This window comes from Oncorhynchus masou, chromosome 24 (assembly GCF_036934945.1).
Source record: "Oncorhynchus masou masou isolate Uvic2021 chromosome 24, UVic_Omas_1.1, whole genome shotgun sequence".
Lineage (NCBI taxonomy): Eukaryota > Metazoa > Chordata > Actinopteri > Salmoniformes > Salmonidae > Oncorhynchus > Oncorhynchus masou.
This window is the reverse complement of record NC_088235.1, coordinates 45,640,582-45,654,064: the sequence shown is the minus strand read 5'-3', so window position 1 is coordinate 45,654,064 and position 13,483 is coordinate 45,640,582. Positions and strand designations below refer to the sequence as shown.

The following is a 13,483-nucleotide window of genomic DNA, read 5'->3' as shown; positions in this document are numbered from 1 at the left end:
AAATGGGTCTTCCAAATGGACAATGACCCCAAGCATACTTTCAAAGTCAAGGACAACAAAGTCAAGATATTGGTGTGGCCATCACAAAGCCCTGACCTCAATCCTATAGAATATTTGTGGGCAGAACTGAAAAGGCATGTGCGAGCAAGGAGGCATACAAACCTGACTCAGTTACACCAGCTCTGTCAGGAGGAGGAATGGGCCAAAATTCACCCAACGTATTGTGGGAAGCTTGTGGAAGGCTAACCAAAACGTTTGACCCAAGTTAAACAATTTTAAAGGCAATGCTACCAAATACTAATTGAGTGTATGTAAACTTCTGGCCCACTGGGAATGTGATGAAATAAATAAAAGCTGAAATAAATCATTCTCTCTACTATTATTCTGACATTTCACATTCTTAAAATAAAGTGGTGATCCTAACTGACCTAAGACAGGGAGTTTTTACTAGGATTAAATGTCAGAAATTATGAAAAACTGAGGTTAAATGTATTTGGCTAAGGTGTATGTAAACTTCCAACTTCAACTGTATCATAAAGTAGTTTGGATGGAGTGAACTACTATTTCAAAGTAACTTTAGTTAACTAAACTATATTGTTCCTAAGGGTAGTTGTAGTGTAGCTTAATCTTTTCCAGTGTGAAATAATTGGTAGCTTGGTAAAATATATTTTCTTCCACAACACTGCATGTGACACTTTCACCCTCAGATTAAAAAAAACCCAGAACGAATAAAATATTGCACAAGTTCCCGAGGCATTAACAAAGGAATTCAAAACAGAGTTAAGAGAGACAAAATGTCAGGAAGCCTGTCTGCCAGTCCGGCTCCTTCTTTCCAGAAACATACAGTACCAGGCAAAAGTTTGGACACAACTACTCATTCAGGGTTTTTCTTTATTTGGACTATTTTCTACATTGTAGAATAATAGTGTAGACATCAACACTATGAAATAACACATATGGAATCATGTTGTAACCAAAAAAGGGTTAAACATATCAAAATATATTTTATATTTGAGATTCTTCAAAGTAGCCACCCTTTGACTTGATGACAGTTTTGCACACTCTTGGCATTCTCTCAACCAGCTTCATGAGGTAGTCACCTGGAATGCATTTCAATTAACATGTGTGCCTTGTTAAAAATTAATTAGCGGAATTTCTTTCCTTCTTAATGCGTTTGAGCCAACCAGTTGTGTTGTGACAAGGTAGGGGTGGTATACAGAAGATAGCCCTATTTGGTAAAATAGGTACATATTATAGAAAGAACAGCTCAAATAAGCAAAGAGAAACAACAGTCCATCATTTCTTTTGGACATGAAGGTCAGTCAATACAGAACATTTCAAGAGCTTTTAAAGTTTCTTCAAGTGCAGTTTCAAAAACCATGAATCTCTATGATGAAACTGGCTCTCATGAGGACCGCCAGAGGAAAGGAAGACCCAGAGTTACCTCTTCTGCAGAGGATAAGTTCATTAGAATTACCAGCCTCAGAAATTGCAGCCTAAAAAAACATACATCTCAACATCAACTGTTCAGGGGAGACTGCATGAATCAGGTCTTCATGGTCAAATTGCTAAAAAGAAACCACTACTAAAGGAAACCAATAAGAAGAGACTTGATTGGGCCAAGAAACACGGGCAATTGACATTAGACTGGTAGAAATCTGTCCTTTGGTCTGATGAGTCAAAATTTGATGTTTTTGGATCCAACCGCCGTGTCTTTGTGAGATGCAGAATAGGTGAACGGATGATCACTGCATATGTGGTTCCCACCATGAAGCATGACGGAGGAGGTGTGATGGTGCTTTGCAGGGGACATTTCTTTAGAATTCAAGGCACACTTAACCAGCATGGCTACCACAACATTCTGCAGTGATACGTTATTCCATCTGGTTTTCACTTAGTGGGTTAACCATCTGTTTTTCAACAGGACAATAACCAAACACCTCCAGGCTGTGTAAGGGCTATTTGACCAAGAAGGAGAGTGATGGAGTATTGCATCAGATGACCTGACCTCCACAATCCCCCAACCTCAACCCAATTGAGATGGTTTGGGATTAGTTGGACCACAGAGTAAAGGAAAAGTAGCCAACAAGTGCTCAGCATATGTGGGAACTCCTTCAAGACTGTTGGTAAAGCATTCCAGGTGAATCTGGTTGAGAGAATGCCAAGAGTGTGCAAAGCTGTCGTCAAGGCAAAGGGTGACTAGTTTGAAGAATCTAAAGAATATAAAATGTATTTACACTTATTTGATTACTACATGTGTTATTTCATAGTTTATGTCTTCACTATTATTCTACAATGTAGAAAATAGTCCAAATAAAGAAAAACCGTCCAATGATACTGACGCCCAGGGCAGCTCTCTGCAGCTGTGTGTTTGGGGACAGCCAGGCCATCGGTGACCGCCGGCTAACCTAGTCACAGGAAAACACTGTCACATTGTGTCTTACTCACCAGAATACAGAGCTAATCAACACTGCATTGTTTCATATAACAGTCTGTAGGCTACTACAGCCAGATGTAATGTCCCTTTATGACCCTTTGTGAAAAATGATTCCAATGCCTTTGAAATGAGCTGACAAAATCAGCATCTGTATCCTAGAATGAGTTCTTTCTCTAGGTGTGTTAACACCTTAATCCCGAGGCAAAGAGAACTATAGCCTATTTGTGCCCCATTCAGCTGAGATCCAGAGTGAGAGAAAGATGGAGAGAGGGAAGGGTGAAAGGATGAAAAGAGGAATACAGAGCTGCCAGTGATGGTAAATCAGGCTAGCAGCAGCCTAACCACTTCGCACTGGTTGTGGCACAGCACCCCAATGCCACATGTCCCAGATTGTTGTTAGAAAACTGCAGTTTAATTATGTCTACATCTGGTTGGGAGGAATTTGGACTTTTTCCTGGAGACAATTCATCAAAAACACACAAATACCATGCACCAAAATAAACATTACGATACGGTGAGACATTCAACAAAATGAAAATCTGGCTGAGGCCTTTGGTAGCTGATGTCATTCACAGTTGCCCCACCCTATGGTGGCTGGGGCGGTAATTGAAAGAGATGTGGGCTGCAGGTCATACAACTGTTCAGCTACCAACACAAAGTCTACATGTACTGTACAGTATGTGTGTGGAAAAACTGCATGTGCAATTGGGAATTCTGTGTGGCACTGTCCTGTTGAAGATCGCTGTGCAAATTACACAAGATGGATGAAAGGCGTCAGATGTCTCCAGCTAAAGCATACAGACAGATGATCTGTATGTATACAGACAGATGATCTGTATGTATACACAACCCTTGCTTATCCAGGGAGCACAGATTTACACATCGCTTCACTCTCCAGTCAGGACACAGCCCCTGCATTCAGACCAAGTATACAACCACTCACCCCTGGGGTTGTCCTCCCAAATGTTTCCACCCTGCCTCCCTCTAATGTAGGCCACATTGTTTCACTTATAAATCTGTAATTTCTCAACTTCCTGCTCAGTGCAAGGTGCTCACCCAATACCCGCAAGAGAGGGAGAGAGCGGTTGAAGGACGAACAAGGAGGAAAATGGCTGCCCTTTCTTATGGGCCCACACATGATAGCTGGCACACTGTGTCGAACAGACAGGCACCTCAACAGTACCCTAATTTACTGAACAGGGACATAAAAACACCCACCAAAAAAATAAAAAGCCAGAAAACATTTTCCTATCGGGTTATGTCAAGGCTGGTCGAGCAGTATGTTTCCCTTCTTTGTATTAGTACAGGGCCAAGGGGAGAGTTACGGAGAGAACGCTACAGCTGTGTGGCCTCACAAGGGAGATATCACTCATGTTAGTTTATTACTCAAGTCATACACTCGGAAACCCAGTTGAAAAATGAAACTGTATGATGTGTTTCCTGTATAATCTTCCATAACCACATCTGTGAATGTGAACTTTGTTCATCCTTTTTGCAGCCTGTTTCTAGAGATGACTATTCACTCACTCATTCAGAGAAGAACCTACAATTACAGATATGATTCTCTGAGAGCACAAAGAGTGTACGATTTGCATACATTACTGTCCATTTTTTTATCTAAAGCTACAGGTAACTGCCAAAATAAAGGAAACACTATGAGGTATACAAAGTATATTGAAAGCAGGTGCCTCCACACAGGTGTGGTTCTTGAGACAATTAAGTAATTAACATCCCATAAGAGGTGAGGTCATGTATAAAAATGCTCAGTTGCTCATTATTTTGGCTACCATGGCTAGAAGAGATCTCAGTGACTTTGAAAGAGGGGTCTCAAAGGAGTTTAGGGAGGTGTGTTTGTCTCATTCACCAGATCTCAACCCAATTGAACACTTATGGGAGATTCTAGACAGGCTCATGAGACAGTGTTTTCTAAATCAATCAACAAAATACCAAATTATGTAATTTCTCATGGAAGAATGGTGTCGCATTCCTCCAATAGAGTTCCAGACACTTGTAGAATCTATGCCATGGTGCATTGAAGATGTTCTGGTGGCCCAACGCCCTATTAAGACACTTTATATTGGGGTTTCCCTTATTTTGGCAGTTACCTGTATGTGTTTGATCAAACACAGTCACACAGAAGACTGTATACTAGGTAGTCACTAAGAATAAGACAAGCCTTCTGATGTAATACAATAAAATTAAAAACATGACGCTGTTCACAGGGAATCCGGCGCAATCCTCAGTGTGACAATAAATATTACGCGCAATGAATTAATCAAACTTCAAGCACAACAAGCTAACGTTCTGAACAGAACCAAAATATTTAGACAGCTACATAATAGCTCAGATATGTCAACGTTTCCCACTCTTGTGTTTTAAGAAGCTCTGAAATCCTCCACTCATGTGGAACATAAGCTGTTCAGGAGATATTGGAGCTGTTATTCTGTTTAACGAATCACCCTTGGTGTAGTGAGGAGATGGCAGGCAGAGTCAACCACAGCGGAGTCATGAAGTCATATGGAGAGTAGGAGGGAGAGGAGAGGTGCAGGGCACATGCTAGTCATTCTCTCTGTTGCTTTAGGCATAGAGAAGAAACTCCAAAGCAAACTAATTCACTGAGCGTTAAAAAGAAGCTTTCAGTCCTCATCTCAACCTCTTTAGGAAGGACCATGAGGCTTTTAAGACCTGATCTATATCACCTTTTACAGTAAAAAACCCTGTATATATATATAGTTCAGTCTGCTGCTTTGGATATTACATTAGGACGATAGGTTTCCCATATTGGAGCTGGAGCTCATTCTGACTTACAACCTAATGCTATGGACTTCCACTAAAAAGGTCCACTCCATGTCTTGGCTGTATTACTGATAATAAACATAACCCAGGTATGAAATGAAGTCTTACAAGAAACCATGTTTCCCCTTATACAGAGGCCAAGGCTGTGACATAAGGGTTGGTGTGTGGGTGCTATTCTAGGAGGGGTAGAGCCCACAAGCCTGGAGATAGACAAGCTCATTATATCAAACATCTGTCTTTAATAAGAGAAGGGGGAGAAGAGATGGGGGAGAGAGAGAGAGGGGGGAAGGGTGGGGTAGATAGAGGGTGGAAGGTTGGTGGATGTGCTTCTAAAACTAGAAGCTTTCCGACACCCTCTTATGTCAGACACACATGCAACTGACGCTCTCTCTCTTCCAGCCACACCCTGTAGCGTATTGGGGAGACATGCGGACAGACAAAGACAGACCAGCCTGGTTGGCTTTAGCCTAACTCTGTTCACTCTCGCATGACTGTTATGAAGACTAACACAAACAGAGCTTTGGGCCATTTGACCTGGATCGTATAACATATCTAAACTCACATTCCCAACACATCCGGACCCAAATCCCATGCTTCCGTGCCTTTCACCAGGGTGGAATGTGGGCTCACGCCCCAGTACTTACCATGACGTTCCCTGTACTGATAATGTGGATGCCTTGCCTACACATGTACTAAGACTCAACACTACAAAATTAGTTTATTTTCTTCACAACACTAACCGCCAAGGTTCTTGACACAGAAGGTCATGTTAAGACAAACCTCTTCAATGGCTGTAACAAAGCTGCCTTTGCCTACCAGGGCTACTCAGCTGATCAGCCTGCCTCGCTCTGCTCTGTTGGAGTAGATGTTTACCCTTGACTGGACAACTGTTGCGATCTGAAAGAGGTGCCCTGCACATGTAGCAACATTTCAGTTGATTGGTGAAGCTGACCTTTGTTTTGAAGGAAGAAAATCAAACAGTCTGCTTGTTCTCGGACAGCCCTGTAAGAGAACAGGCAAGCCCAGTGTGTACCTACTATTAATCTCCTGGAAATGCTTTATCTTAACAAATGCTGACCACTTTCAGTGTTTTACTGTAAAATCTTCTTGTTAGCAGAATGAACAAGAAAATGTAACACACAATGTGCAGTTGCAAGTTAATACATTCAATTTGGCACTGTGAAATGTAAATTATTGGTGCAAACAACCAAAGAAACTCTAAGTTATGCAAAGACACCTCAGAGAGAGTGTGAGAATGTACACAGGCAACATCTGAAAACCAGCACATATAAACTGGGAACCGGGACACCCCACTGTCCATACCCATCCACTCAAAACACACTCAGGGCCAAGCAGGCCTTTCACAACCAATTACATTTGACAATACTGATACCCTCCCAATCTGGGCCATCCAATGAGCTTGGCCCCTTTTCTGCTGCCTGGGTCGTTTTCCCTCTTGATAGCTGGATGAAAGAGGCTGCCTGTCATCTCAGCATTCCCCGTCTCTGTCACTCCACTCCCATTCATAACAGTCTGGGCCACACTGCATTGGCCTGGAGTTGATAGGCTGATACAACCCCCTTTGTCAGAGGGATCCGGAGGCCCCTGATGGGTTTTAGGGGGTTCCATGCAGCGTGGCTCAAAGGGTGTAAAGTCAGTTTCCTACAAGGCAGACATCGCCATTCACTCATTTCAACCAGTGTCTCATCCTGTGGACTTTCTCTAATCAGAGAGTTGGGAATTGGAGCTAAAAGTGGAACAGAGGCAATGTTTCCCCTATATGCATTTAGCTAAATTGTGGCCGCCACTGCAAAGAAATGTAATTTAAAATAATTGGGATGGTAAATCATTTTCAGTGTAAACTTAAACTAATAAAACTAGATAAAGGATGTTGAAAAGACACCTGAAACCCCACCTCTTCAAGGAATACCTAGGATAGGATAAGTAATCCTTCTCACCACCCCCCCTTAATGATTTAGATGCACTATTGTAAAGTGGCTGTTCCACTGGATGTCAGAAGGTGAATTCACCAATTTGTAAGTCGCTCTGGATAAGAGCGTCTGCTAAATGACTTAAATGTAAATGTTGAAAACATAATGGAGCAACAATCACCCAAAATAAAAACTGAGAATCTAAAATTCAAAAAATGACATGGCATGGGGCCCCCACTGGTTTGTTATAATGTTTGAGTCACTCAGATAACATAAGAACATGGCAAAATATGTAGAATTACACAAAATTAGCTTTGAAATGGCAATTCTTATCTCGGCTTCATTACATTACAGCCTTTTAGAGCATTTTATGTCTTTCCTCCCTCCCAGAAGACATCACTATCCACACTAAATTTGTCTGCTGCCAAGGTCAATCATTTCCACCAGTGCCAGTACATTCATTGCCAGATAGACTTCTGAGGTCATATGATGGATAGAAAAATGAGGTAAGAATTCAATGCAGCAACATAGTGTTTTTCTTTTTACCACATGTGATTTTCTTCTACCTCATGTTTGCTAACCAGGGCCTCCATCATCGCTGTAATGGTCGAGGTTATTTATGGATGTGCTGGTGGCCATTTTTAAATGAAGTTATAAGAGTGCCAAAGACCGGAGTCCTCCTATTCTCTGACAAATCAATCATTCTAAGGCCGATGGGAGGGCAGACACAAGGACTGCCCATTTCATCAGGTTGGTATAGTCTCCCCCTCTCTCTCTCCAGCTCTTTCTCTGGCCCTCCTTAACCTTCAGCACAGCTCCAGGAAACGCAAGATTTACACTTTCCACCGAGCTCATGTTTCACCATCTCGAGTCCAGGGAGCATAAAGAACTGTGTCACTATGGCCTCCCAGACATTCCAACCCTACATATCCACCCAGATGGACATATAATGTAGTGTGAAGTCTGAAGACATACTACCACCTGTGAAAGATGTACTACCACCAGTTAAACACACATCACTTGACAGATATTCTGTTTCTCATTATAGTATCATTGCGGCAAAAATCGAAAACACATTCAGCCAGACTTCTTCTCTTCCCTCTGCAACTATTCGATATACAGTACAATCAAATTAGCACAACAGGTATGGTTTTCCACTGAGTCATTGATTGAATTGCGCTGGGAATGCAGCAATGACTGGCCCTTTCATAAAGATGCCAACTTCCTTCCTCTTTCACCCTGTCTATTTTAGAAGAGTTGTTTATTCATTCATCATGGCCCCTACAGCACACAGGGGCAGTGCAGGAAGAGTCTGTCAGTGGTGTTACCAGGCTGATAACTGTGTTGCACCAAGCAACAGTTAGGCGCTAGAGCTGACTCATAGCCAAATGGACTGGCCTCAGAAACCAGACCCAAAACAATAAAGACTGGAATGGTCTGTCAATTTATCGGTGCCTTCATGTCCAGTACTAAACACCAAAGTGGGTACAAACAGAGAGCTTATCATAAGCTAGTGTTCTCCATGCTGGACCCAGACAGAAATATGTAGCTGAATGGGACAATAGTTCATTGGGTCAGCACCTTTCTCTGGCACCCTTCTCTGTACAGAGAAAGCTAATGCAGAAGACCAATAAGCGACAGACCAATCTGCCACGTTTCAACACTACATTATCTCAGCGATGCCACAATACTTGTGCCGTATCCCTCCCTGTCCCATGTCTCTTTGTGGAGTGAAAGCGCTGTGCTGTCAGGGCTGTAGGGATTCATATTAAATCAGGGGAGACTCAGTCTCACAGTGACATTGGCTCGTAACAAAATATTCATCACATGCTTCGTAAACAGGTGAACTGTTTATGGACCCTTCCCAACAATGCAGAGAGGAAAATAGAGAAATAATTGAAAAATAGTCAACTGAGGAATAAATACACAATGAGTAACGATAACAGACACTCCTCTGGAGTCATGGGTTCCATAGGGTGTCTGAAGATGTTCAGAGGCCTCTCTGACACTAGCATGCTAATGAAACCACAGAGGAGACTGCCAGGAAAACGTATCATCATTCACCAATCCCTAATCTCAAAGATATTTCATTATGCAAGCTAATAAACTATCTCAATATCATAAGTCAACACACTCATTCATTCCTGGCGCCTGCGATAATGTACCTGTCTGTGTGTACACGTACTGTATAATGCTGTTTGCATGAGATTGTGTGCCCCCTGCTTCAACCCAGCCCTCGTGCTCCAGTTGTGACCTCCTTGTATTTCACAGCTCTGAGCACAAGACAACAACCAACCCCCACAGGATCCCAGTCAACAAACAGCATCTTGCCCACAGAAATAACAAATGTCAACAAATGATCGGAGGCTATACAAGGCTTTGTTTGTAACGTAAAGTGAGACATGACTTCTGTCTCAGCTAAGATGGGGAGTTGTGTTTGTTCTTTAGGTTTTGCCCATGAGAAAGGGAACGAGAGCAGCACTGACAGACCCAAACATACACACACTTCAATGAGCCGGCAGGGCTGTGGAATGCAGGTAGACTGCACGGGACAGAGAGGGGCTCAAATGCTCTTCCCGCTGTTCGGAGTATGCTCAGTGGAGCATGCTCTATCACAGCCCCCTTTCATCCTATAATGTGCTGCAAAACAAGACATGAGGCTCCTCCTGTCTGGTTAACAACTCCACAACACACCGTCTAACAAGGAGCAATGCCAGGGCTCTCCTCCTCTAGCACCATGCTGCTTACAAAGCAACACAGGAGAACACCGCCCCTCCCACTTCTCTTCTCCTGCCATTGTCGTCTTGGAACAGCCAGTCAGCTGCAGCCATGCTGTCTGGTCTGAAAGGCCATATTTTAAATGGCTCTTTCCTTTTACCCCATCGTCTCCCTAAAAAGGTGTCTCTACACGTGTAGCAGAAATCCAGTCTTCCTCTTTTCCCACCCTGCACTACCTCATCAATATTTCATTAGGTGATGGGTGGCGTCCATCATTGCCTCATGATCCACCAGCCCTCTCCCTCGTAGGAATTAGAGGATGCTGCGACCCTCTCCTATCACTGACAGACAATGCAAAACAAAGACGGGAAAGACCTTACATAACCAGGCATCCTGAGATTCACAACTGCTTCCCGACACCATGAAATCACGTCTTTATGAACCGGATACTACAGACCCTCCCGTTTGTCAGCTATCATCCGCAACTTTAGCGTGCATAGCAACGCTGGTAAACAAATCCCTGGGCTCTGCTCTGCCTTCCTCCCTACTTATCTTACCTTGCAGCTGCTTAAATCGGCCCTCGAGTTGGTTGTAGTTGAAGGCAGCCTGTTTAGCAGAGTAGCCCGGATCAGGGCCGGGGCTGGAGGCAAGAGAGGGGCCGGGCCCAGAGGAAGGGGACAGGGGCCCTGGGGAGTGGGACCCTGGAAAGACAGGCCCTGGGGACAAGGGGCCAGGCATGCTGGTCGCCCTCTGTAGCTCCATCAGTCCAGTAGAAAATAAAGGGCTGGAGAGAAGAAGGGTTAGCTGGTCCCCCTCCTTCTAAAAAACAATGTCCAGTGGTGATCCCTGTAAAAGGTTAGCTGGGAGAGTCCCTCTCTGGGTGATCGTGCAGCAGTTAGCCCCGAGGTGAAATGCTGGCTCAGCAGCACCACAGCATCATACTCGTCTCAGTCTTCTGTCCTCCCCTACTCTATCATCCCCCCCATCTTCGCACAGCACAAGCAGCTTGCTGACACTAACACGCACAGTGAGAACGATAAAGTGCTCCGTTCCAATATGGTAAAAGCCACAGGGAGAGAGACAGAGTTAGAGAGAGGGAAGCAGAGAAAGCACGCTGGACTCTGTACTCCTGCAATGAGCGAAGGGCTGCTCAAACACTGCACACCTTTTACAAACCTTAGGGAGGGGGGAGGAGCCAGCAACCTGGAATTCCTTCAGCAGCCACTCACAGTCCTTGTGTTCAGTGGTGATGTCACAGCCTCATTACCAAAAAGGGGAGTGGGATGGAGGAGCAGAAGGGAGTAGTGGGCTGTACCAAATGGAAATGGAAAGGGGGAGACTTGGCCATGACCTTCCCCATTTCTAAGTACATTTGTTATTTTAAGAGACAAAACATCCCCTAATATTTCACTGATGCATAGACAGGCTCATGCACAAAAAAACAAACTTCCTGACTGTGTTTTACCAGCACGTCCTGTTAGAGTTCATAGCTAGTCCCCCCCACCCTCACCGTTTCACATTAGTGTGTGGGCCTTACAAAAATGCACTGGCTTTTGAATGGCCAGACAAAGCCAGAAGAATAAGGAGCTCTCATAGTGAGCTCTGTGTAATAATATCCTAGACAGTGAACTGGACCCAAAGTGCAGGCAGGTCTCCCCAGTCTTCTCTCCTTTCCTCTTTATTATTTAGCCATGTAGTCCACCTGACCCACTGATTGAAGTGAGGGTTTATTATATAATCACAGAGCACAAAATAAGCCTTTTACTGATCAGAAAAACATTGAATCCTCATTTACTCAGTTTTTCCTGAGAAGAAAGCACCCTTAAACATCTACAGTAGTTAGACTAGTCCAATATTCCCACCCATCTGAAAACCCTTTGTCGGAAAGCCCCCCTTTTACACCATTTCAAAGCTGGCCTTTCTTAAATTCCAGGCATTTTAATGGTATGGAATTTCTTCACTAGCTTTAAATGGAAGGCATGGCTTTTAGGGGATAAAAGGTTTCTACTTCCCAAACCTCATGTGAATTCAACCCCGCTGGGTCCATTACTCCTGGCAATGTATTTATACTGTAACATATCTTAACATTGCTGTATGTTTTCACAGGGCAGTCAGTCTAATGTGATTATACGCACTGAAAACCATTCCAGGTTTGGCCCGAGCCAGCCTGGCATAGCATGGCGGGGGAGGCGCTTCCAGATTAGGTTTTATATACAAACCCTTTGAAAGTTGGGTGAGTGGGGTATCTCTGTGCTGTAAATAATGAGTGTGGGAGGTAAATGCACAGTGATAGCTGAATGAGCAAGGTAAACATGAGCAGTGAAAGGGGGCTGTTTATAGTAGTCAATAGTGAAGTGAAAAAAGCTGAATGTCCGAGGGGAAAAGAGTATGGACCAAATGAAAAACTCCATATGAACTGCCTCAATTTCCTGTATGGTCAGAGCACAAATCACAAGGCCTCCTCGTGAATCGCCTCTGGAGCTCCTCTTCTGAATAGTGTGTTTGAGTGGAACATTCCTCTCCTCTCCACTGTTTTTTATTTAATTTTTTTACCTTTATTTAACTAGGCAAGTCAGTTAAGAACAAATTCTTATTTTCAATGACGGCCTAGGAACAGTGGGTTAACTGCCTGTTCAGGGGCAGAACGACAGATTTGTACCTTGTCAGCTCAGGGTTTGAACTTGCAACCTTCCGGTTACTAGTTCAACGCTCTATCCAATAGGCTACCCTGCCGCGCCTGTTTAACTAAATACTCCCTCACTTAAATAGCAGAACCCTCATCTGAAACAGTTTCTATATTATCTAATTAACGCATGCAAGAGCAAAAACTCACTACAATGTCCCGTGAGGATGTTGCAAATGCTTTTCACAAAGAAGGTCCTGGGGGGGGCAACCATGTGATCTTAATCATACCCCGCCAACCAAGAGAGTGAAGCAGTGAAATATCACTCGACAGCCACTCTCTTTGCCATGTGCTACACGACAGACATGCCTCTACAGCCATTGTACTGTAATCCACAAGGACAAAAGGGGAAACAACGGCGCACCAGCGACGACAAAAGAAACTCATTATACTTCATTATAGATGCCACAAAGTCAATCAACCAACGTGTTACTCGATAAGCGCCTTCCTTTTGCTTCTCTGTTAACTAAATGCTTCCATAAAGATGGTACACCAGAGACCTGCTAAGGCACAGACTCAAACACACAGGCACTCTACATAGCCCATGCATAATCTAGATTAGAAGCTACATGGGGACAGCCATGAGACAGCTATGACAGGTGGAGGTGGTGCGAAGCCAGTGGGTTGCTAAGAAACCTGGCCCTGCTGGCACAGCCTTCACTGGGCTCCACAGTGATGCGTTAAGGACACAAACTTGTAAAGCCATCGTGGAGAATTTCACAAGAGCACTCCGCTTCATCCCTGTCAAATGTATATGATATTCTTATGAGTTCAGCTCCTGCCAGAGAGATTGATGAACATCTTTACTGAGCCAGAGTCAGAGTCCACTCCACACACATTCTCGTCTTTCTCTTATATTTGGGACATGTTACACCTCCCCCAGACCTGGGGAGTCTGTCTGAGTCGGGGGCTTCCTGT

At 43.8% G+C, this 13,483-nt stretch overlaps 1 protein-coding gene across 2 annotated transcripts in view; it reads right to left on the bottom strand.

The window, feature by feature from the left end:
• Window positions 1-13,483, bottom strand: part of LOC135512254 (spectrin beta chain, non-erythrocytic 1) — a 122,211-nt gene that overhangs the window by 71,006 nt on the left and 37,722 nt on the right. Inside the window, exon 1 of one of the 2 annotated variants that reach the window (XM_064934077.1) lies at window positions 10,440-11,037. The exons of the other annotated variant lie outside the window; for it this stretch is intronic. Coding sequence (XP_064790149.1) covers window positions 10,440-10,644 — 205 coding nt within the window. The 5' untranslated portion in view covers window positions 10,645-11,037. Of the gene's footprint in view, window positions 1-10,439; window positions 11,038-13,483 lie in introns of those variants that run through there. 2 annotated transcript variants of the gene reach the window in all.